At 35.6% G+C, this 25,485-nt stretch overlaps 1 protein-coding gene across 2 annotated transcripts; it reads right to left on the bottom strand.

Moving 5' to 3' along the window:
- Window positions 1-1,552: 1,552 nt before the first annotated feature.
- Window positions 1,553-25,480, bottom strand: LOC113239122 (centrosomal protein of 97 kDa). Of its 2 annotated transcripts, none has more exons than XM_026475987.1 (15): window positions 25,446-25,480; window positions 25,208-25,365; window positions 23,018-23,162; window positions 20,385-20,500; window positions 19,138-19,337; window positions 17,256-17,339; window positions 13,977-14,209; window positions 12,813-13,040; window positions 11,116-11,320; window positions 8,831-9,178; window positions 7,779-7,900; window positions 6,347-6,435; window positions 3,524-3,634; window positions 2,226-2,365; window positions 1,553-2,086 (listed from the first exon to the last, which is right to left on the bottom strand). In XM_026475987.1, the coding sequence occupies exons 1-15, from the start codon at window positions 25,447-25,449 to the stop codon at window positions 1,963-1,965; spliced, it is 2,307 nt and encodes a 768-aa protein (XP_026331772.1). In that variant the 5' UTR covers window positions 25,450-25,480; the 3' UTR covers window positions 1,553-1,962. The 2 variants fall into 2 exon arrangements, with proteins under 2 accessions (XP_026331772.1, XP_026331773.1); XM_026475988.1 differs by having other exon boundaries at window positions 2,226-2,362.
- Between the last annotated feature and the right edge of the window lie 5 nt (window positions 25,481-25,485).

Genomic DNA, 25,485 nt, shown 5'->3' with positions numbered 1-25,485 from the left:
TATATGAGATGATGTTCGTAACGTGCATGGCAAAAGTAATGTGTAGCCTTTTGAACAACGGTTTGCAGCTATCATTCAACCACACACGCTCTTTTTAAAACTGTTGAGCTGCCCACAATACAAGACCCTAGCTGAGCACGGGCTACTGTGCCGTGGTAAGTTATCTCTACTAGTGACAATCGCTTAATAAGCTTTTGCCGAATATTTAATTTAAATATGATTAATTTCTCGAAGAAAAGCGACTAGTTACCAGCGATCTTTCTCACTTTGAAATTCAAGGAATAAATAACAGTTGTCAGCGCTACAGTTACGCGTGTTTAGTTCAAAATAAACTTGGGCTGCGTTAATGCCTTGGACGCCATAGAGGACTGGGCATGACGTTACACGTCGACTGTGAACGGCAACCGGTACTGTCTCAATTTCGACAACTTCACGGGTGAAGAAAAAAATTGTTTGCGTCATTTATATAGCATCTAGTGTAATAAAAATATTTATAAACTACGTATTTTCATTTAATAATAAATCACCTGTAAAGTTATCAGAACTGAGAGAGTACCGATTGCCAGTTCAGTCGATTTCCTGACCGATAACTCGCATTGCGCCATCTTGACTGGTAAGAATCAAATTAGATTTAAGACGGTAATAATATGTAATAAAATTGTGAATTAAAAATAACCTTTCATTTATAACATTATTTTAAGAGATCTCTCAGAAAGAGCTTAAATCACATTAGTACATAAAATTCAGACTGTAAAAAACATTTGATCTAATTTCCATCAGCAACAATTTTTTTCCATCAAGTTGCGGCCCTAAGTATAGTGTGAACTAAAAAGAAATTATTTGACGTTTTAGATCATTTGAATTTTTCTTAGTGTCCGCTCTATATATTAATAATTATAACAAAGTAGTGGAGTAATTTAAAAAAAAATTGAAACTCACAGTAGTAAGACAACGGGATGTTCAAGAAACTTAATAATAGAACGACACATAAAGTTCAATCGTAACAATAAGAATACATTTCACGTTTCTACCGTACGTGTCCAAGCTACCACCAACGTATATCTTACGTCTATAAAGTTTGAAAATGTCTTCAAGTACAGTGAACAACGTGGTCACTTGACAAACAGTGGAGTTCCACTTGCGCGCGATGCAACCGTATTGCAGCTGTATTATGGCCAATCATTCTAAGTACGCTATACTTCATTTGAATCCATTTTAAACAAAAAGTAAACAAAAAAGTCACTGACCCGACCATAGACGTTTTAGTGATGGCCAATTTTACTGCCAACTATAAATTAATTAATTAATTGAATAAATCGATTTGTTTAATATAGTCATACTAGCGGTTTTCATTAAATAACCTATAAAAGCATATTTAAAATTTCCGAAATCTTAATTTTAAATCCTCCTTCAAACCCCTTACACTTAGATACTCGTTCAATTGCGATTGAAATTTTGGATTTACTAATCGATTAGAAAAACTTTAATTGAATGAACTGAATGTTTTTCCCGTACAGCACTATGCAACCATAGACTATTCATACATCTTTAATTAAAAATAACCTCACTTTTTTACTACCATTTTTCAAATACGATTTTACGACGTTATTCAAATGAATATTGTTGGAAAAAGTGATGAGCTATCAAGTCAAAATCTTCGAAATACACGTGAAAGTGTTGCTTATTCGATGATTGCTTTAGAAATACAACCAAAGCGTTTTGTTTACATTTCGTTTAAAATGGATCGGAACAAACTATAACATCATAGGATTGGCCTGTCTGAATTTACTTCAACTTCTTCCTTGCTCGAATGAAGTAATAGTTATCCGTTGAAGTAAAAAAGTCTTTAGAAGTTTCAACTAAAGTGCACCTCTTCATAGCGACATTCACACCCTATAGACTTGAGTGTAATCAAAATATTTGTCGTCAACTGTACAATAATTTCACAGAATTATTTTATCATCAGTCAGTGATGATGCTTTGGTCTCGTTCGGTCTCCGTGCCCAGGCTTTCGGTGATCGTGGTGTCCTCTATGACCGACTCTGTACACTCTATATCAAGAGCGTCGAGCTTGTTTGGAGTTTCCCTAAAAAATTTGCATTTATGGTTGGTATTTTCAAATATTAACAAAAAAGTTCGCATCAATTCCATTTTAGCAATTGTAACTGAAATAGACTAACAATATAATATTGCACCGTATTTTTGCAGAGAAGTAATTAACTTACAGGTCGTGGTGTTGATCGTCGTCGTCGGGGGGCTGCGGGGTGGACACAGCGGGTACGGGAACGGGCACGGTCGCCGGCGCAGCGGACACCTCTAGCGGTAGTGACTGTGGCCGCTTCAGCCATGTACACCGCTCCTCCTGCTTCAAATGTTAGTAAAGGTTAGCAAATAGAAATATACACGACTATTTGTTTTTACAAATAATCGTGTATATATTTCTATACTCTATCTATAGTGTATATTTCTACTATCGTGTATATTTATCCGTGTATATTTGTGTATACTAAGAACCTCGTAGAACAATATTACTAACGTCTTAGTATCAGCAGAACGACTTGTGAAAGAGTTCGTTCAGAGTAGTACAGCCACCTTACCTATCTCAGCCACCAAGCAGTAACGTTGGCTCCGCCTAAATTTGTGAAACAAATATATGCCTGAGGTTCGCGTGACATGCGACAGGAGATGTTGAATTTTGCGCATTAAAAGTACCAAATTCGTTTTAGCGGAATAACTCTAAAACTAAAGGGATTTAAAAAAATCCGTAGTGACAGTTCTCGATGATGCATAAATATAATTAATTATCTAATTTTTGTCCCAATAACCTGTAGCATTTCGAGGATGAATCGAAAAAATTTGAAAATTAGAGGTCATTTCGTGATTTTTATCTATCGAGGAAACTTTATTGTTTTGTTTCTGATTAGTGTCTATGCTTGAATATATCGTGTAGTTACTCATACAATATTTTATTTTTAACTCTAAGCTGAATATACCCCTCTAAAATCAAATCGAAGATTAGGAATTTTTCCTCTGCTCCCTCTTAAGGGTGCTGTTGAAATTGCATGCACATGGGACTTATCAACATATGTCTAAGGGTGACGGGCGCAGTGGCAGTGCCCCTCATATCTTTGCGATATAAAGCTCTGAGTAGCACTGCAACTGTTATGGACAGGTGTGTAGCTTACCATCAGGCGCACATCTTGTTCGTCTCCTCACTTGATATTATAAATACAACAAACATCATAAACAACTTTTGTTCGATGACTTTTAACAATTCATCAGATACTATCAAACAAAATTAAAAATATTCAAATAAACCTCTTTAAAGGATGATAACTTTGTGCGGTAGCAAAAGAAAGTGGGGGTCGTCGAGGAGGTCATAAGGTCTATATGAAATGGATATCATCATCATCATCTTATTTAAGAGCCAGATTCTTGTCGGTGTAGCCTCCCCACTCCTCACGGTTCATAGCCATTGCCTTGACCTCTTTACAAAATGGATATACCGAGAAAAATACTATACCTGTGGCGTGATGACAGCCACGATGTCGGTCTGTGTAGCGACGGGCTCCGAATGATGTTTACCCGATACTGCTTTTAGTACCTCCTGCATGCAGCCTTGCAGGTCTACCACCTATAAAGAATACAATCACGTGATGTTGAATTCCCAGGTTAGGTAAACCACGTGTCTTTCCGTTGGTATTGTAGAATGTGATTTAAAAAAACATTAAATACAATCAAACATTCAACTTCGAGTACAAACTAGAATAATAATTAATACAATCAACTTTCATACTATTGACTTCCTTCAGCTTAATAAATTTTTCCGTTGATTTTGTAGAATGGGAGTAAAAAAACGCTCAATAGATAAAGACACACCTATTTGTCTTATTACACGTGGTAATATATAATGCACTCGAAGTAGTTAAAATAAAATTGATACAATCAACTTTCATTTTGCAGCAACTTTGATTCTCTTTTTTTCTTTTACTTTATTTGATTAATTTATAATTGAATCAAAAATAGGTGGGCACGTATCACTAAACGAAAAACCACTAGTTATTTATTATATCACAGTTAATTTACGTTACTTAATAAATATTAACAATTTCTTTCTTCCTATATAGTCAAAATTTTATTTCTTTTTTTTCACAAAATTCGGGGAGCCTATTATTTAATAAATAAAATAAGTCTGTTTACATTAAAAACAAAAAATGACCAATAAATTAAGTAGGCGTTTGAGTTATCTTTCAAAGACCCATCAAACTGCATTGGGAAAAGCGCTAAACGCCCAATGGTACATTAAAATGCACAAAATATTAATCACTTTTCATTTAGGCTACTCTACGAAACAGCTGAGTGGCAGGAAATACAACTCCCGCGCAGCGCCACGAGCGTGTCAAGCTTTCCTACTTATACAGTAATATCAAAAATAATTCCATTTTCCCTTCGTACTTTGATCCTAGCTTAATACAAACAAAATTGAATCCTAATATCAATGAGTAGAATGGAATTCGCCCACTAAGTAACATTTCTCAACAACATCATTTGCATAACATACCGTAACGTATATTCCTCATTTGTGTAGTGATAAGATATCGTCATGAACGTCACTGCATTCCACTAAACTACACAGGTGAATACACTGATATACCACGCAAAACAAATAAGCGACGACCGCGAGGTCTCGTCTAACATAAGAGCGCAAGCGAACTAACCGGGCGGTAAGGGGTGGCCGGCGCTTCAACAAGCGGGGGCGGGGGTGCGAACCGCGTGGGAAAGCGTGCGCAGAGGCCGGTAAGTGTATGTTTCGACAAGACATGGCAAAAACGACTGTTTGTCAGTAATTAATTAATAATAATTACGCACACACTCAACACAGCCCCGCACTAGGAAGCCCTGGGTCGCGGGTGCCATGGACACACACATAGATAACCACAAATTACACCCAAAGTCACGAGATAAATAAATGTAGGCCCTACAAATACTTCTCCTGGCCCGGGAATCGAAACTGGAACCTCTGCGGGGCAGTGTGGTATGATAACCGTTCGGCAACGGAGGCAGTTAATTATACCGTTGAACGATTTTTCACCAACTGTCATCGCAAACTGTTGTCAGAAAACCTATTATTCTGCTATTTTGTAGTTTTGCATACAATATAACAATGATTAGCGAATGAATGTTGTGTAGTGTTGCCAGATATGTAATCACATATTTCTATATTTCTTACATTTTTCTTAACTTTTGATCTTCTCGCGTAATACGTGAAATATTTTAGTTTTTAATGCAATTTTCGTAGCTTTGGAGGGGATCCAACTATATTTGTTATTACAAATCCTAAATAGTTTACGAACGCACCCAAATTACACAAAAAATGTAACTTAGATATTATGGTGCAAATAAGATGAAATCAATCAATTACTGGTTATAGCCTGATTTTTCTTGAGCGTACTTACTTTACTTTTAGGATTTAGGCGTATATAATACGTTTGACAGTTGGAATTTTTAATTAAAATTTAAAATAAAAATTGTAACTTTTGTAATTTTCGACTCGAGAGCCCTAGCAACACCACGACAAAACTAGATCATCTATTTTTTGTTGTTGCTATAGTTATAATGTTTTCCACTGAAGGACTGTGTATCCAGGTCATGAAATAAATTTAATAAAAACTTAGATCTAGAAATATAAAAAAAATATTCTGTTCAATATTCAGATTAATTGTATCTACAAAGTTTTGCAAAATTATCTATAAAAAAATGTGCAACGGCGCGCGGGCATAATTACGAAAATTGACTGAAAACGTTTGTTTCTTGTAATTTAAATTTGTTACTTATCAATTTTAGGTTACCTACACGAAGGAATTACAATAAATGTCTACCACCATTGGCTATGCAAAAATTAGCATGTTGTCGAGAGTTTGTGCTGTGTCTTTGTTCATGACCTTTTGATCAGGTGATTGCGAATCAATGTTTACCGTAATTAAAACAGCTAACTAAACCTAATTGATCACTACATTTTACCGAAAATTAACTGAAAGAATTCTTTTTTATAAAATAAGCAAACAGATATTAAGTTAGTACAACAAACTAAGCGTGAACACCGCCCATAGCACTGATTTGAATGCGACATTTCCACTGTCTGGGTCTGAATCATTTCACATAATTTTATTATGTACATTTTGATGTACATGGGGCCTTTGGATATTAATACTACGTGCTGTTAAATTCGAGGAAATCAACTGCTTGCAAAGACTTGAAGAACAATTAACAATTAGATTGGATGCAGGCACGAACGCAGACACTACATGATATTTCCATTAATGAAAACAATGCATAATGAACATACCTGTGCTTGTAAGCTGATACACGTTTCCGTTATTTGTCTTAACACTTCTGTGTTTTCATCTGATGTGTTCGAGCATTTCTTTTGTGTTTCTGAAAGCAACACAAATATTTAAAAGGAAATTATTTCCATTGCATTGTTGGAGTTTTTTTTATACTATATTTAGTTCTTATTGTATCGACGGTATACACTAAACAACAGTGACACAAAAAATCGTTATATTTACTGCGTCAAGACAAAAATGGCAATTGGTGAGCAAATAATGAAAGATGCACGATATCTGCGATCGCCATTAATAAAGTGTAAGGGCAAAAACACATTCTTATGTGTCTCACAAGTAATAGAGTAAGACAGAAGATGAATAAATAGATTGCAATAACTTTTTTATTAAAATAAACCGACTTATAAAGTTTGTTTATCCGCTCATCGCGGCCTCCTCAAGATAACTGAAACGCATATGGAAGACCTCGTTAAAAACTAACCATTACGAGCCGAAACGCAAGGTAACTGCCATACACTGTTGAGGAGTTCCTCTCACCTGTCTGCCATTTTAGTAGCAGTAGAGGTCCATGTGAAAGAGTTCATCCAGGGAAGTAGGTACTGCCACCATACCTATTTCTACCGCCAAGCAGTAATGGTCACGGTTTTATAATATCAAGGGACGGAACGAATACGTCGTGCGCCTGATGATAAGCTACATGCCTGTCCATAACAGTTGCAGTGCCACTCAGAGCTTTAAATCGCAAAGATCTGAGGGGCACTGCCACTGCGCCGGTCACCCTGAGACATAAGTTGACAAGTCGCAAGTACCTGTAATTTCACCAGCACCCTTACCCTTCAAAACCGGAACACAATAATGCTGACATTGCTTGGCGGCAGAAATAGGTAAAATGGCAGTACTTCTCTGGACGAACTCTTTAACAAGGAGCTCTACTGCTACTAATCAATAAGCCAATAAATAAACCGGATACATGCCCTGATTAATACCCTTAGAGGTACAATATTTTCTTCAAATTTGAAAGAGACCACAGCAGAGGTATCCCTTTTCCAACAAAAAAAAAAATCAAAATCGGTTCACAAAATGTCGGGGTAATCCCGTAACTTAAACGCACATTACAACCTGTTTATAAAAAAAACGACATCAAAAATCTTCTATCTATTTGCCAAGTTTTATTGAAATTGGTTACCGGATTCGTGCTCTGTTTGCTACCCATAGAGGTGGATTATTTTCTTCAAATATAAATGGGACTAATATTGAGGTACCCTCTTACTAATAAATAAAAAATAATTATTAAAATACCGGAGTAATCGCGTAAAATACATACAAAAAAAAATACAGCCGAATTGAGAACCTTCTCCTTTTTCGAGGTCGGTTAATAAGATATTGTAGTTAATGTTATCAGGTTACAAAACTAGACACGCATTAGACACTTACCAGTGGTTTGTAAAGTGGACACCTTTTTCCATAATGCGTTTATAGCTTGCATTTGTAATTGCTGTATCTTTCTTTCACTCTCCAGCGCTGCTTTGGTAGCTTCCATGTCGCATGTCAGTCTCCTAAGATTAATAAATCATTATATTAAAAAAAAAATAATACGTAAACGACAGCGACACAGATGCAGGCCTTATAGCATATTATGCTAGATGGGTGAAACTAGCGCAAGATCTACGGAGGACCTATACCCAGCAGTGGTTAAAGTGAAAATGAAGGGAAAATGATGATGAAGTCGTAATATATGTTATTACATTACTTCGTCTTATACTAAACTAAATGTAAAAAACTAAATTAACGTTCTCATTACCTTCTGCATTAGCAAACGGTAAGCTCGCAAATTTTGTAGTCGCGATCAGGGCAAAATTTATATACATCTAATCGACATAAAATAATATAAATTTCATTAATAAAATTTTGAAATAAGTTTGATAAAAAAGACATGAATGTTTAAAAATACCTAAATGTTTTGGAAATATTTGTTTTTGAACGTAACACGACTTACATTTTGACATTTTATTTTAAGCATCGTTTGCACTTGCGATGATTTGTTCAACGTTGAGATAATTAGGAAGGAAAGTTACAATAATTGCGACACTTATAAGCATTGATCTTATTATATACTTAAGTCTTCTTTAGCTGGAACTTGACTCTCAAGTTCATGTTGTCAGAAAAGCCAAGAAGAAATTGTCTCAACGTTGGAGAAATCATCTTCTTATCGAGTTCTTAAGTTTTCGCGATTGTTACATATAGGAAATTAAACTATTTTTCAACTACATTATTATTCAACTACACGTGCGTATGGTAGTGGTGTAGACGTGGCATTTCACTAGAATTAAGTAATTTTGTATTGTACTAACCATAGCACCGTAAGGAAAACTTACTGTATTACTAATATTGCTATGGGTCATGGTCCGAAATAAATGATTCTATTCTGTTCTTTTCCAGATTTAAATCGCGTATATTTGTTTTTTTAAACGATATGAGATACTTACTGTATATGCTGCCTAGCTCTAGCTGCCTGAATAGCGTGTAGTATTCTCAATGTGTCCTTGTTAAGGTTCCGACTTCTATAACCTCTCCACATCTTCTGTATCGTAACAGCTGCCATAGACTCAACACTTGTCTTCTTCTGCCGCCTTTGGTTTGAGGCAAGTTTCATGATTTCGTTTTTCTCGGAATTAATTTTCTCCTTTTCTTCAGTTATAGAAATACCGTTCATTTGTTTTGCTTCGTTTCTAACACTCGATACGCTGTTCTTTCGTTCCGTACGTGTTCGCAGTTTGGGTGACGACGTTGCGCTCTTCGTCAACTTTGGTGAGCCAATCCTCTTTCCTATAGAACTGTTGAGGGTTACAACAATAAAAACATATTTTAACTTGTTGTATTATAAGTGTTATGTAAATATACTATACAATGAAGGGAGCCACCGCACTTGTCGACGCGAAATCAGCTTGAGGATTATCGCCTCAGATCGCCGTGGAGGCCGCCGTTCGTGTGTCGACGCTGCTCGTCTCGGATGGTATGAAACGTGACTTTTGCCTCTTTCGGGCGTTACCGCTATCGATCGAGTGTTGACGCCATCGGTCGGACGTCGACGGAGCTGTCTTCGGCAAACAATGGCCGCGATCGAAAATTTGCAGGAATCAGATTCCTTGTTTAAAAGCTTTTTCTGAACTTAATACGATTCCGTGTCGATAAGTTTGGTGACTCTCATAGTTCGCAAAATTTGATTTTTCAAGTTGATTTGTTGCATTTGTACTCTTGTCAGTTTGAAGAAATTTCAGGAACAATTTCTTTGACGAACTACACCATCTTTTATGATAATAGCAGAGAAAGATGTATTATTATTAGGGTTATTTATCACAATTGCTTCAAACGTCGTGTTATTCCTTAACTACTAAGTCCTTTTTTTTAATCTCCATTCCTTCATTTTATTTTCTTTTACATAACTGCCTACGTGGCCGAACGGTTACCATTGCCACACAGAGGTCCCAGGTTCGATTCCCGGGCCGGGAGAAATGTTTGTATGGCTTACATTTATTTCTCTCGTGAGTTTGGGTGTAATTTGTGGTTGTCTATGAGTGTGTCCATGGCACCCGCGACACAGGGTTTCCCTAGTGCGGGGCTATGTTGAGTGTCTGCGTCATTATTATTATTATTATTTTTACATAGTGTTATAATCTCTTTTGTATAGTTATCTTATTATTATTGCTATTTGTTTTATTTTCCTATAAAAGTATTTAATTATTCTCATTATATATTGTATACGAGTAAAATATTATTATTTTTGTGTATTTATTCTAATAATGTATGTATTTGATATTATTGTTTATATATTTACTTTATTGATGAGTAGTGTATTTATTTATAACCACTTTCATTACAAGATATTCTTTGTTTGCACCCCCCATTCCAACTGTTAAATTTCTATCCTAAGGTTTACTGGAAGAAATTGCTATTTAACAATAAGGCCGCCTGTTGTACATTATCTTACTCTGTGATACTTACATTACTGTTCTGTTTTGTCATTGTAATTTATAATTTGAAATAAAGAATATTTCATTCATTCATTTATTCAGGGTGTATGCGCCCCTTCATCACTGCAACTATCAAATAGTAAGCAGTAACTGTCACATTACTGCTGGCGGCAGAAATAAATATGGTGGGAGTACTTCACTCGACGAACTCTTTCACAACAAGCTCTACGGCTACTGAATAGGTTCAAAACTAACTTTCGGCTATCTCCATAATTTTATACTCCCTCTAACCATTTATTGTACTACGAAGTTTCATAATTATTGACAGGCAACCACAGACCAAACCAAACGCAGTACTTCATGAACGTTGTTTTTTTTTACTATTGCGAAGCGACATGCTGTTCAGCTCCGATATTTGTCGAGCCGATAGATTAGGTAACCAAGATTATTGAAGTTTATAGGTTTTGTACCAGTCTAATAAATTATAATGAAAATAAATAAAGAATTTATTCTCTTTATTCTAATTGTTTGTTATAATGAATCATCGCATTCTCCTCCATAATGAACTGGAGTCATCAATTGAGTCCTCAGTAATATAATATTATTAATCCTTGAGTACACTAATTGTCAAACGCAACATCACGATCCCAATCAGGCTCATAACGATTAAAACTTATTCACAGATAAAGTCGTTGGTGTAATGAGAGCGAATCGGTATCGCATTAGGACATCACTAATTGATTAGTACTAGATCTGTCAAAAGTAAAATAAATGGTTGGACGTGGTCTAAATATATTTACCTAACAGAGGTACTACTGGTTCTTTTCTCTTCCTGTACACTACTATTGCTGGATTGCGAAGAAACACTATTCGCCGGCTTTGGTATCGATCTTTGGATGTCGTACATGGGGTCTTGATAGTCTGGACTCATCAGTGATTCCGGTACTGGCACCATTTTTGACGCGGCCTCCAACGATTGGTGCACTGGTTTTGGCGGTGTTTGTTCTGTAAAAAAACATTGTTTCAAATTAAAACAATCATGATAAATGGAGCGGCATCTTTGATGTGCAGACTGCGTGGCAGCGGTAACGGCATCATGAGTATCATTGCTGGCAAGGGTTCATTCCTTGAGCACTGGACAAAACTTCATGTGTACTCTAAACCTAGTACATATTTATAGGGTGTAATTACTAACATTAGTGAGTAGGTCTTTGTTGTTACTAACCAACATGGATGGATTGTGAAATGTTAGATTGCTGCGTTCCGGTTTTGGAAGAGTAAGAGTGATGGTGAATTTACAAGCACATGGGTATTGTCAACTTATGTCTCAGGGTGGCTGTGCCCCTCAGATCCTCGCGATTTAAAGCTCTGAGTTGCACCGCAACTGTTCTAGACAGGCGTGTAGCTTACCATCAGGCGCACTACTTGTTCATCCCGTCACTTGATATTATATTAAAAAAAAATCCGAAATATTTGAATTTGAAAAAATGTTCAGATAACCGTGGGCATTTGGCCAGCATGGTTGCACTTGGCCTTAACTGTGTCCTTATAGGAGTCGCGTGCTAGCAGTGGGATTTAATATTTCAGAAACTTTTACGGGTGTGTGCACGACAACTCACAATGCTGACTGATGTAGGGTACTATATAACATTCCATTTTCTATACGTATTTTGGAAAGCAAAATGCTTCTTGTAAATGGGTGGTCCATTAATTAATACACGGCTAAGTGATTTGTGGTCAAATATCCGTTTCAAATAGCATTAGATAGAGCTCAAAATTCTCTATTTAAAAACAGACATATCGAAACTTACCCTAATGATGCATATGGCTGTAAATCATTAAAATATTTCAATATTCTCAAACTGAGTTTTGGTTTTCTATTATATCTCAAAAAACACACATAGCCGCGTATTAGTTAGCGGACAATAGTATATCAACAATATAAGATCGAATGTTAAATGAAAAAATATAGAGTGGCACCAGTTGCGTAGCGCCGATTTCTTCGATACAAAGATCGAACACTTGGAAAAAATTTCTTCGGTTCGGCCGGATTCGAACCGGAAGTCTTCTTGCAAACCGTGCCAGACGCTATGCCGACTAACACACGGAATGGCTAAAAAGTGGTTGAAAACCAATTACAAAGATCCGACAAAATGGTTTGCTAGAAGACGTCGGTTCGAATGAATTTTTTCTAAGTATTCGATCTTTGGATTAACAATTATAACAAACTGGTGGAGTAATTTCACAAAAATAATTAAATATCATTTCAATACAAATTTGAAAGTAGAATGTTCGGACAGACTCGGCTAGCTAGATACTAACTAGGATAGGACTTTATTTTCAAACTTTAGGTAAAAAAAAAGTATTTTGACTAGTTACCACCGCCCCATTGCAGTGCCGCCCGGGGCCATGGCTCTCTTTGCACCCCCCACGTTACGCCACTGGGGGGCACTAAATTGTAAGTTCGTTCTTGTAATAACTAATCAATTAATTTTACCTTGAGGTTGTACTTTCTCTTTCTCCTTGAGACTGTCTTTCCTCTCAGGTGAATACATAAGACCAGGCGAGTCGAAGCTCTGACTCATGACCTGCGGAATGCCGGGCAGTTCTCCAGAGCATGAGGTTGACATCTGATGAGACGGCGAATTGGTCTTGGACAGTGATGAGTGGTAGCTCGATGTGAGCCGGTCTGGGGAACGCCCCATGTGCCGAGATGCAATTCGGGCTGTTAACAATAGTAGATTGTACAACAAGTGTATAAAACGCGTCATTTTACCCGAGACAAGTATAAGTCGAGGGTAAAATGGGTTTTCTGAACAAGTTGCTTTTCACTTCGATTGCGAGGAAATGAAACAGCAATATTACAAATAAACGATTATTTAATTAAGATTGAATGTAAAATTACAACAATTAGACATATTTAACGTGATTGTTTCTTTATTTTGTGCACTAGAGCATACAATCCTATTTTATGCAGCCTACACCCAGAATAAATACGAACTTAAGAGCATGAGAAGTAAAAAAAAATTTAATAAATACGATTATATTGACATGCATTGTAACTGGGTATTGGATGCAGTTTTGTCGTATCTACTATAGAAAAAAGTTAGACTTCGTCTGTCTTAACACGAAAATATTGGTACTAACTTTAATACTGTATTATGCGTAATTCGTGTTGGGTCATGGAAATATTTCCATTTTGAAAAAATCTTCTTTTAAATGCTATGACTCCATCGAAATATCATATTTTTCAGAAAAATAAATATTATGCCGAATTTTTTTCCAACATTTTTCCTTCAATTTTCATTTGACGTTGGGCACCTGTCAAAAGTTGAAGTTCTGAACGAAAACGATGGAGTCATTAAAGTTTTTTGTTGTTGTGAAATGTTTTTGAATCTCGTTATTTCTCTAGGTGGCTTTTTTTTACATGGCGAAAGGCTAAAGAATGGAATTCACTACCTGCAGACTTATTCCCCGAACGCTATAACTTGGACCTCTTCAAGACGAGAGTGAATAGGCATTATTCAGACAACTGAACAGACGTTGAAGTCAACAATGTAGCGTGCACAAGCATGCTACATTGTTTACCTCAACGTAAATCCCCGTAAGGTAAGATCGAGGTCAAATGCGCACTTCATTTTTATAAAAAAAAGGTACTTACACTGCATCCTAGGCGACTGCAACTTCGGCCGATGTGGAATATGCATGTCCTTTAACTGCTGCTGATGCTGCTGTGCCTTACTTAGTATCAATCTAAGTTTTCTCTGGTCCTCGGTCTCCAGCGCATCAGCAGTAAGGGGGCAAGTGGAGGCAAGATACTCGCATAGCTCTTGGTGTTGCCCTGCGTGGAAATGTCGCCCTTTGCCTTGACTGTACAACCATTCTGCTTTTAAGCTGGAAGAGAAATTAGATTATGCAAGGGGTAATGATATGTTAACAAATTTTCATAAGAGGTAAACATAAATGGTCATTGTAAAAAGTTTTTTTTTATGATATCAAGTGACGACGGGACGAGAAAATCCTGCGCCTGGTGATACGCCCACGCATAGCGATGCAGTGAGAGACAAGTCATATGGGCTTTACAGGCACATGGTTCCTATGAACTTATGTCTCAGGGTGACGGATGCAGTGGCGTTGCTTAGAAATTAAAACCATAGGAACCAAGGAATCACAGGATCCAAACCGTCGATCTTTCATTAGAAAGGAAACCGTTCTCCCACGACCGACCATACACGGGGAACTTGAAGCAGCTAGTATCGACTGCTTCAAGCTGCGACTGCATGCAAACTACAGTCTTCTATGTACACACATACACGAAACCGCTCGAGCAGTTGCGACAGCTTCGGGCGATTTGCAGCGCGATGAAATTTCATCGTGCGGTCAAGCAGTCGCCAGCCGATTGCTCGTACTGTCGACTGCTCTTGCGCAGTTACCTCCGCCCGTGCTCTTCACGTCACGCGCGCCTCCGGTCCGCTCGCTTCTTGTTTTGTTTATTGAGCAAAATGGACAACGTAGATTGTGACGCGCTAATCAGTGCAATTAAGTCTGAGTTCCAAAAACAAGTGATAAAACTCTCCATGATAATTTCGTAATTCCAATATTGGAGATGAACCCACAATTTTTTATTTCTACGCCACCGTCGTCGTCGTCGTCGTTCGTCATAACTATAGTATAACTGCTGGAGCAGTTGATATGAAAGAAGTATGGAAAGACAACAAGGGTCTAGATTCCACACAATTATGATTCAAAGTGTATTCCATAGCATTTAAGTTTATTTGAAAAGAGCAATCCCTAGAGTTTCTTGATCGTTCTTCTCAGGGAGGTCAGCATAGTGAACGAGCAGTAGCCTAAAAAGTAGCTTAAAAATGACGTTTCTAAGTGTAAAAATGACGTTTTCAGGTGTAAAAATTTGACCTATGGAATAAATGATTATTTTTGATTTTGATACCAACTGCTGCAGTTGGTATCAACTACTCAAGCAGTCAATCAATGGCAGCCTCAAGCTGTTGACTATGACTGCAAGAGCGGTCCGTGTATGTTGATCACTGGCTAACTGCTCGAGCGGTCCGTGTATGGCCACCCTAAGCTACCACCGCTTTCCTGATTATATTCATGCGCCTGCTCATAACGGCCTCACTCTCCCAACCAGCCTTCATTTTATTCTTCGGAAGTCACTACACTGATCGACACGAAATCACATTAAGCCAGTAGGAAAAATCTTTATGTCCATGTAATAAGAGCAAAAAAGACGTAGTGCATCTCTCGTCGGCGTACTATATACATTTTTACAATAAGATCTCGGAGCATATATAAGATTATCATTTCCTAAGTTTAAAAACTACATTAAAAATATTTTGATTGAAAAGTCATATTACTAAATTGAAGACTACGTGTTAGATAAAGACGTGAAGTGTCTAGATTCCACACAAGTTTGATTTAAAGTGTATTCCATATCATTTAAGTTTATTTGAAAAGAGGAATCCCTAATTTCGTGCGCGTTCTTCTCAAGGAAGTCAGCGCAGTGAACGAGCAGTAGCGTAAATGTGACGTTTTCAAGTGTAAATTTATTTTACCTATGGAATAAATGACTCTTTGACATTGACTGGTGGTCTGAGCGAAAGCGAAACTTTTATTTATTGCAAACAATGTTAGTACAGGCGTTATAGAGGTAATTAACTAAGCACGATCATACCCCGTTGGGATGTAGCAAATAATAAGTACACTCTTGATTAATTTAAAAAAAAGACTTTAAAGTACGTAAAATAAGACACAAAATTAATAGGAATTGTACTGTTTGTACCACATAATATTATAGGAAAGTCTATAAAGTCTTAATTTCTCGCTCTTTTGCATGAACATAAAACTTTTTTTGTCCGGCTTAAACCGATTCCGCCGCAACACAAGTGGTGAAGCCCGTTATTGTAAAATAATACGCATGTAATTAAAATTAAGTTCCCGAGAGTAATTAATAACAGATAAGCAATCCAGCTATTGAAATCATGAATATGTAATGACTTGTAAGTAATATATGACACTGTTGTTTCGTTCTGCATGGGTAGAATACAATGTATTATACATAAGACATTATTTTGCATTATGTATGTATTTCTAGAGAAATTTATTTAATGTGAAGGAGAATTAGATGGTCTACTGCTTTGTTTCTCTTTAAGATTGTAAATGCGTTTATTAAAGACACACAATCCCTAAGCACATTTAAAAAACTTTGAAAAACTACAAGAATTCAAAAATTGAGTAACGCAATTTAAGTCCCATTTTATTTTTCAAATAAATATATAAACACAAAGAATATATTAAAACACAAATTAAGCACGCTTTATTAGTAAAATACAAATAACCATACGTGTAAGTAATACATTTTCATTTTCCTTCGAACTATAGAGCGCAGCCTACTGGGTGACCAGAGTGGAAGCCCCACAATTCGAAAAGAAGACGCGTTAGGTCACGTCGGCGATGGTGGGATGACTTCGACTCCTTTTTAAAGGAGTGGCCAAATGTTGCCCAAAACCAAGAGCAGTGGGACAAAAGACACAAGTGGGCTAATAATAAAAATACCTAAAGTAAAACTGTAATAAAATTAATACAATAAACTACATCTAATACGGGCGGGCGTAGTCTGCGAGTTTATATGTGGTTGCGCTTGTAGTTGGCACTTGAGATCTTCTTGTCTGTTGTTATATTAGAATTACGGTAAAACTATATTATATTCTTGAAACAGCCAATATCTCGAAAGTTACCAATATTAATATGCTTTCGTTGTGACGAGGGAGATTACTGTATACCGATTTTGAAGAATGGTGCAGGTGAAATTACAGGTACAAGGGATTTGTCGACTTATGTCTCAGGGCAAAGGGCGCAGTGGCAGTGCCCTTTAAGATGTTTACGATTTAAATACCATAGAAAAACTAAAACATTTAATTACCTTTCAATAGCGCTGACGACGAACCCGTCGATCGATTTGACGCTCATAATCCAATTAAGCACGAACGGTCTGTAGTCGAAGCCTCTGTTTACAAATTGTTAAAGAAATTGGACAAGAAACAAACTAAGTCTTTGCACGACCACACTGGAAGTCTACAAACATGACTTATTCACACGGAATTGCCTTGAGCCGGTCAGAAAAACCTTTATATCCTTCAACGCGACACGCAAGCCGCAGCGCGTTTCCCTTGCGCTCGGACCGCCGACGCGAAACACACAACGGCATTTTCGCTCTTATCACATGGACATCTAGATATATGTCTGTGATGGACATAAAGTTTTTTCTGATCGGCTTAATCCGTATGCGTGTCGATAGTGGTGACTCCCTTACCAGGAGCCGTGTCAAAAGTTAGCCTGGCATTCAAGTCCTATTGTAGAAGATCAGACTTGATTGACACGCGGAATCCACAGTGAACTTTTATCCACTTATTCTTAAATTTACTTAAGTTTATACATCCTGAAATGGCTTTGGTTGATTCCGCATAAAGTATTGAATCAATCACTTAGAAAATATATATAATAAAATTGAGCGTATACACTGATATACGGTGTGAAAACACGATAGCAAAAAAAACAAACTTCCTCGTAAATTTTACAAGAAAACCGCTATATTCAATAGGCACTTCACACATACCAATGGTTTTTTTAATATCGACTGAACTAAATGGAACGCGTATACAATACGATACACCTTTATCAAACGGCCTTAATTTCGATTGTAAAAAATATAATTCTGAATTAGAGCCAGTGTCCCAGCCGCTCGACCCAAGCAAAATGAACTGTATTAGTATGGAAAAAATTTAAAATCAAGCTGAGCCTCAATGCTCAGCTATTCAAATGCTTATCATAAAGTGTCAGTTGACACCGACGACGGTGACTCGACGACCTGATTACTCACTTTACAAATTCCTAACAATATACATAATAAAACCCACTTGCACTTGCTGACATTTTCTGCTGGATAAGACAATTTAGTTCTTAGGTTTTCGCGATTGTTACACATAGGAAATGAAACTATTTTCCGGATTTAAATCGCGTATATTTGTTTTTTCAAACAAACCGACGTTTCGGGCCCATGGTCACGGTTGACTGAGGTGGTACCGTCTTCCCACCTGTAAGAAGACTGTAAAGGGCCCGAAACGTCGGATTGTTTGAAAAAACAAATATACGCGATTTAAATCCGGAAAAATAGTTTCATTTCCTAAGACAATTTAGGTTTAAGGTTTCAAACCAAGAAATTCCCTGTTTTACTGATAAAGAAATTACGAGTCACTGCCGACGTCACCCAGACTAGAACCATTGGAGTAAAGATAACTTATCAAGTTCTTATGTTTTCGCCATTGCCATACATAAAAATCGTTTAATTACCAAATGTTCTTCTAACAATTTGTTTGTATGGGTCCCTTTTTTAACGCCAGATCACAAGTACCAAGACTATTTTGAAATTATTTTGATAGGATTGGCGTTGGGTACATTTTTGATGGTGGTATTTGTGACTGTTGCGCTTGTGTTATTTATTTTACTAATTACATGCGGAGGGCGGGTGGGAAAATTAACTGCCTGACAAAATATTCAACACAAGCGTAGCTATACATATATTGCACGGTTTGCAGGGTAGCAAATTAATTTACTTTTATTAATAAATTTGCGTAAGTGGAAGCGAAAGAGGTCCATAGCCCATGCCTACCTTAGTGGCAGATAGGCGTGATTTCATGTATGTATCAACCCAGGTACCTTCTCATTATCCAGACTTCAATCTCGGAAGTCTCTAACTGTAGAGCAGAGCGGTTTTTTTTTCAGGAAGTAATATTTATAAAGGATACAATTTATCTTTTCCCGCCATAGCAACACAAGGATTTCCCTGTATTGTGAAACTCTCTAATTTCCCTAGATGTACCAAGTGGCACACTTCGTTCAGGTCTTGAATGTTATTATGAGCAAGACCTAGGTGTTCTACATTCGTTGGTAGATATCGATCACATTGCCGCAGATCTATTATGCGGTTTCTTTCAAGATTTAAATGCTGGAAGAAAAAATACAGATTAAAACCATTGTTGTTAGGTTTTCGCGATTGTTACACATAGGAAATTAAACTATTTTTCTGGATTTAAATCGCGTGTTTGTTTTTTCAAACAAACCATCTGGTTATTTATAGGTCCTATGGTCGATTTAGATAAAAAATGATAATTTTATTTCCAAAATATACATATTTTAATAACTGCCCCCGTAGCATAGCTAGGCATGATAGTCGCGACACGCGCGGTATAATTTAAACAAGCGCGCGCTATTGGCTATCTAAATTAAATCTGATTGAGCCAGCGCGCGCTTATTTCAATTTTATTGTGCGCGTCGCGACTATCATGCGTAGTCATGCTACGGGGGCTGTATTACTCAAAAGAAATAAATATTCAAAAACAATTTAAAAATTCTAGTTTCTCCTATTATAATGATCATTACAGTTGTTAATCTAATAAGGAATCAATTTATGGTTTTTACAATCTCTAAAAAGCTGTTTGTTAGTATAATTGCAAGCTAAAGACCATTCGATCAGGGATATACTGTAACTCTAAGAAGATTAATAATTCGCACAAGAAACCAAATACTTCCGAATTCCGAATTGGATTGAGGAAACACAATTTGAAAGTTCAAAAAATTACAATTTTATTATAAAAAAAGCGACCTCAAAAGTTCGTGGAATTACTATCTATTTGTCAAGTTTTATTGAAGTCGGTTACTGGAAAGTGCGTGAAACCGGATTCATCCCCTATTTTGCCACCCTTAGGGGTGGAATATTCTTGAAATTTAAATGAAACATACATACATTAAAAAAATACAGTCGAATTAACGTCCACCTTTCATGAAATCGGAAAAAATATATATTCTCGTTTATAACTAAATATAATGTCTAAATAAAAATAATCCCATTATTCACAATAAGAACAATTCAGTCATTTATAGAATTTTCAAATCATATTTTCTCAATTCCACCAGTTATGAGTTATGACAGTATTTAGTTTCGTGTACGATGTAATACTAAAACGTAAAGAAACAAAGTCTAAAAATAAATTACCTTCATATTCTTCAAATACGAGATATCAGCTATGAAAGATATTTGGTTGTTTGACAAATCGAGATGTTCCAAATGTATGTTATGGTTCAAATGTTCTATCGACTTGATGTTGTTGCCTAAAATGTATAAATGTTAGCTATTAACTACCACTACGACTAATAAAATAAAAATATAATAAAATTATTATTAATACAAAGACCATCACAAAGAAAAACTTCGTCGACCCAATGGGACTTCAATCCACGTCCATACTGTTCCAAAATATGATGAGAGAGATGGGCTCAAGTCCTATAGGTTCGAAAAAGTTTTTCTATGTGTTCGATCTTTGTATTGATAATCATAATAAAAACTAGTCGAGTTAATTCACAAAAAATATCTCAACAAATAATAAAATGTTTAGCAAAAACATCATCTTTGAGCATGCAATCCCATATTTCACGTGGCAATCATGAATTCTGTTTTAACCACCTGTTTTGGCAATTACATCATCCTCCAATTTCTTGATGATTTAAAATTCGCAAAAACAATAATATAATAATAATAACTAAAATATAATAAAAATAAATGTAGACCATACAAATATTTTTCCCGGCCCGGGACGATTCCCGGGAAAACCTAGGACCTCTGCAGTTACACTCATATAACAAACGACTTTTAGGTTAAAGTGCCCCTTTGCGTATCCAAATTTTATTGCCTAAGTTTACATAGTAGAAATTACTTAATAACAATATGGTTGCATGTTGTACTTATGCTTATTTATAGTCTGTCTTTTTTTGAAGACGGAGTAAAATGACATCTGTCGGGTAGCCAGTTTTCAACAAATTTTAAATAGTTATGTAGTTGTTGCCGATAATTTTATCGATAGATTGTGAAAGATTAAATTTTGCCAAAAATGACTGTATTGTGAATGTTACGACGTTCTAATGTTCTAACTTTCAGTCTTAAAAGAAAGTCGAAATATTAGTCGAATTATTAACGTTCATAAGCATTCATTCGTTTACCTATTCAAGAAAGCAGGTACTGAAGTAAAAGATTAGTTGCACATTATTGTTTTTTTCCATTACCACTTTAGCAAGCAATATAAAGCATAGTTCAGGCATGTTCGCTGAGTCACGCACAGATGGCTTTCATGCCATTATGAGGAAGCGGGTTGCCTCTCTTTGGCGACGTGTGCGCGGGTGCCCCAACAGCATTCTAAAACTGTGGTTAATAAAATTGATTGCCCCATCCAGGCCCACTGGATGAAACTTCATGTGGCGGTTTAGTTTAAGTTTACATGAGTATGTTAAATTAATTTCAATTGTATAATTTTCAATTTTATAATTTTCAATTTTGTAATTTTCAATTTTGTAATTTTCAATTTTACAATTTTCAATTTTTTAATTTTCAATTTTGTAATTTTCAATTTTATAATTTTATATTTAATGTTGTATTCGTGGTTTATTTTTTGGATTTGAATTGTGTAATTATTTTGTTTTTCATTTTTTATTTGTTTCACATTATCTTATTTTATTGTAATTTTAGCATAATACTAACCTTATTCCTAAGTTCTTTACTAACAAACTATGGATAACTGTCCGAAATAAAGTATTATTATTATTATTATTATAGTACTGGAATTAGTATTGTACTATTATTATTGTTTATAGTTAAGCTCATTAAATACACACTGCCTGTTTCAATTTCTAGTTATGAATACAATTAACAGCTGCATTATAGTACTTATCTGTTGCTCCCTGTAATAAATATACCAGTAGATTTATGAGATACTGCATAATGTAACAAGTAACACAATATGCATGTTTGTAATGCTATAGATTTTTCGAATTGAATGGCATTTACATTGTTATAATTAAGTGAAAAAGTGGTGTAAACCCATATTTAATTTCTATTTCTACAATATTACCTTAAATGATTCTTAAAGTGCTCATTATTTAATATTTGGTTGCTAATTTCATGGGCAAAAAATATTTAATTAATACGAAATTTGGCATAATTCCAACTTATTACATAGACGAAAAAGAGGCAAATCCAAACAATATCCACCTCGCAATTCTGTGGATTCCCACTATTAAGAATGCACATTACTACTCTTTATGAAAATCGATTCAAATTCATGATCTTATATTGATTTATTTAAATGCAATTTTCAAGCAAATAGATTCAATAGCAAGGCAAAACGAATCGTCTAGATCAGCCCCCGACGCATGATAGTCGCGACGCGCATGATAAAATTGAAATACGCGTGCGCTATTGGCTGTCTCAATCAGATCTAATTTAGATAGCCAATAGCGCGCACTTTTTCAATCTTATCGCGCGCGTCGCGACAATCATGCGTAGCCATGCTACGGGGGCTGAAAGCAATAAACTTTTATAACAATAACATTCAACACATTTTTACTTGTAACTAGTGTATGCCCACGATTTTGGGCGTTAATGGGTTTTAACTCGAATTAAACCCGGCGTTAACAAAGCGCCAATTAAAACCCGGGCGCTTGCCTATCTCTGCATAAACAGCATGCATAACGTTTAAGTTTCTTTTAAACTATAATATTGAAGAGATTATATTAATGTTATTAAAGACATTACACAAAACAAAAGATATCAATTGACATTAAAAAAGAAATACATACCAGCCAACTTAAGAACTTTCAGATAGATTAAATCTTTCAATCCTTCAATTTGCAGTATGCCATTGTTGTTCAATGCAAGCACTCTGATATTGCTCAGTCGAGACACTCCGTGCATTCGTAGAAGAAAGTTGTTGCATATTGAAAGCTGAAAGTTATATTTTCCATTAATTTATACAGCTAATAATTACTGACAAAAGTGACGAAAGTGCGACATTGATGACAACATAACAACAGCAATAAAATTTATATTGAATGGAATACATTATTGTTAAGGAATTAATTTTGTTAATAAATGGCAGAAGCATTCATTAAATTGAATGCTCCATAAAATGACATGTGCAGAATGTTGTCTCAACTTTGTTACAATCCTACATTATAGCTAAAGTTACAAATATCTGTACATATTATGTATTTAATGATACAATAACCTAACCTCTGGTTAAAAAAACCAACCTCAAAAGTCATTCATCCCCTAGTTTGCCACCCTTAGAGGTGGAATATTTTCTTGAAATTTAAATGGGACCACATCTGAGGTACCTTCTTTCCCGCAAAAAAGAATCGTCAAAATTGGTTCACAAATAGCGGTGTTATCGAGTAACATAATACAAAAAAACAGACAAATTGAAAACCTCCTCCTTTTTTTGAAGTCGGTTTAAAAGATCTCTTCTGCAACTCTCTGTATATCTGTTTCAAGCTATGGAAAAGCTGAAACTTTATAGTTTTCCATATAATAAATAAATTTACAAAAAAACTACTTTAAACCGCTCCCCTGTAATGTTTTCCAAATGCATATTAGACATTTTGCCTTTTCAGTGTGGATATCATTACAAGTAGTACCTTTTAGTTCTCTAGCTATTGCCCTAGCTACCATTTATTTTGTTTAATAACTACTCCACCAACAAGACAGCTGCTCTGATATTTTATACAAATTTATACAATACAGAAGTACATCTGTCACAACATTACAGGTTCATTCATTCATATTTAATAGTGAATAATAAGTTTCAGAGCTCAATAATATATAGTGTTTATTTCATGTAGTTTTAATACTAAATGTTATTTAATACAAAATATACTTATCAAATTGTAAGTCTATTTATAAAGCTTCAATTGGTTAATTCTCTTGAACTAGATGAGCAAGATGCCAGTCATTCTATTTCATGCATGACTAGGCAATGAACAATTGTCTAAATAGTATGTAGGTAGACAAACATACTGCCATGTACAATACAACATCATTTAAATAATACATTGCTGCTTATACTCCGTCCAACCGCTCATTTAACTTTTGACATATGCATGCCTCTGAAGGTCCATAATTATTGACCTAACAGTCATAGACAAAAAATGCAAAAACTTCTGCTCTTTTATTTTTTATTTTAGTGAAGTGGCATGCTCTTTACCTCCAATATTTATTGAGTCAACAGATTATTTAACGTAGATTATTCAAGTTCATAAATTTTGGTACCTATCTAATAAATCGTAATGAAATTAAATAAATTATAAATAATCATAATAAATTCATAATAAACTTTTTCTTCGATGATAATGTTTTTGTATTCTAGCCCCTTGCGAATAAACATGTGAAATAGCTCAAATTATGTGCCCAAGAGTATATTATTATTACTCAAAATATCTGTATTTTTGAGTCTACCCTCTCCCTTGATATAAAACAAAAATTTTTGAATTGTTAAAACACAGTCAGCTGATGTTAGGGACATGAGTTCAAGAACCATTGTTATTACCTTTGAGTGGCTTAATTCATAGTTGATCTATTGTAATTCCTACATCAAACTATCGTAACAAGAACAACAGTACCAAAGAACATAAGGCTTTTCCAAGCTTCGATTGTTTTTTGGTTCTGGTTTAGCCCAGCATAGCAAATATGAAGTGCCTGTTGCAAGGGACAGCATTAACTAAGATACAGAGGAGTTTATCTACTTCACGTCAGATTACAATCTCAAAATAATATTATTTAGAAAGCAGAGAGCACTGCATGGTGCTGTATATTCTTTTAATGAAAAATTATTAGAATGTATGTAAATATTCAATGTACAATTACATTTACCTACACAAAGCACGCTTGAACAACACAACATGCAAATAAGTAACGTGATTATAGATAAACCGTTAAAATACAAACATAAAAAAACTACGCCGAATAAATTGAGCTGGAAAAATTATGCTTACGTTCTCCACTCTATTATAAGTTTCAATATTATCGAGTCTTTGCAACTCATTTTGATCGAGCACCAGGTTGATTATCGTCTTGGAGTCTTCAGCAGGCGCTTTCTCTATTTTCTTCAACCCACGCCTCGACAAATCCAGGGTTTCACTCTTCGATTCTTCTGTAATAAACAGATGGTTAGTCATTTATTAAATCTGAACATATTTTAACCCTTCAGGTGAGTAACACTTAAAATCTTACCCATTTTCTGGACTATGAATGCATTTCACGGCATTTTATT

Source organism: Hyposmocoma kahamanoa, unplaced genomic scaffold (genome assembly GCF_003589595.1).
Source record: "Hyposmocoma kahamanoa isolate Upper Pololo Valley unplaced genomic scaffold, ASM358959v1 99599, whole genome shotgun sequence".
Classification (NCBI taxonomy): domain Eukaryota; kingdom Metazoa; phylum Arthropoda; class Insecta; order Lepidoptera; family Cosmopterigidae; genus Hyposmocoma; species Hyposmocoma kahamanoa.
This window is presented reverse-complemented; position numbering and strand designations above follow the sequence as displayed.

What these genes read in the sequence shown, in the direction of transcription:
- LOC113239122 (XM_026475987.1), bottom strand. An exon ending in GCAGTCGCCTAGGATGCAGT is followed by an intron (nt 13,041 to 13,976) that starts GTAAGTACCTTT and finishes TATTGTTAACAG; the next exon opens with CCCGAATTGCATCTCGGCAC. An exon ending in TGGCTGTCATCACGCCACAG is followed by an intron (nt 2,366 to 3,523) that starts GTATAGTATTTT and finishes TAACATTTGAAG; the next exon opens with CAGGAGGAGCGGTGTACATG.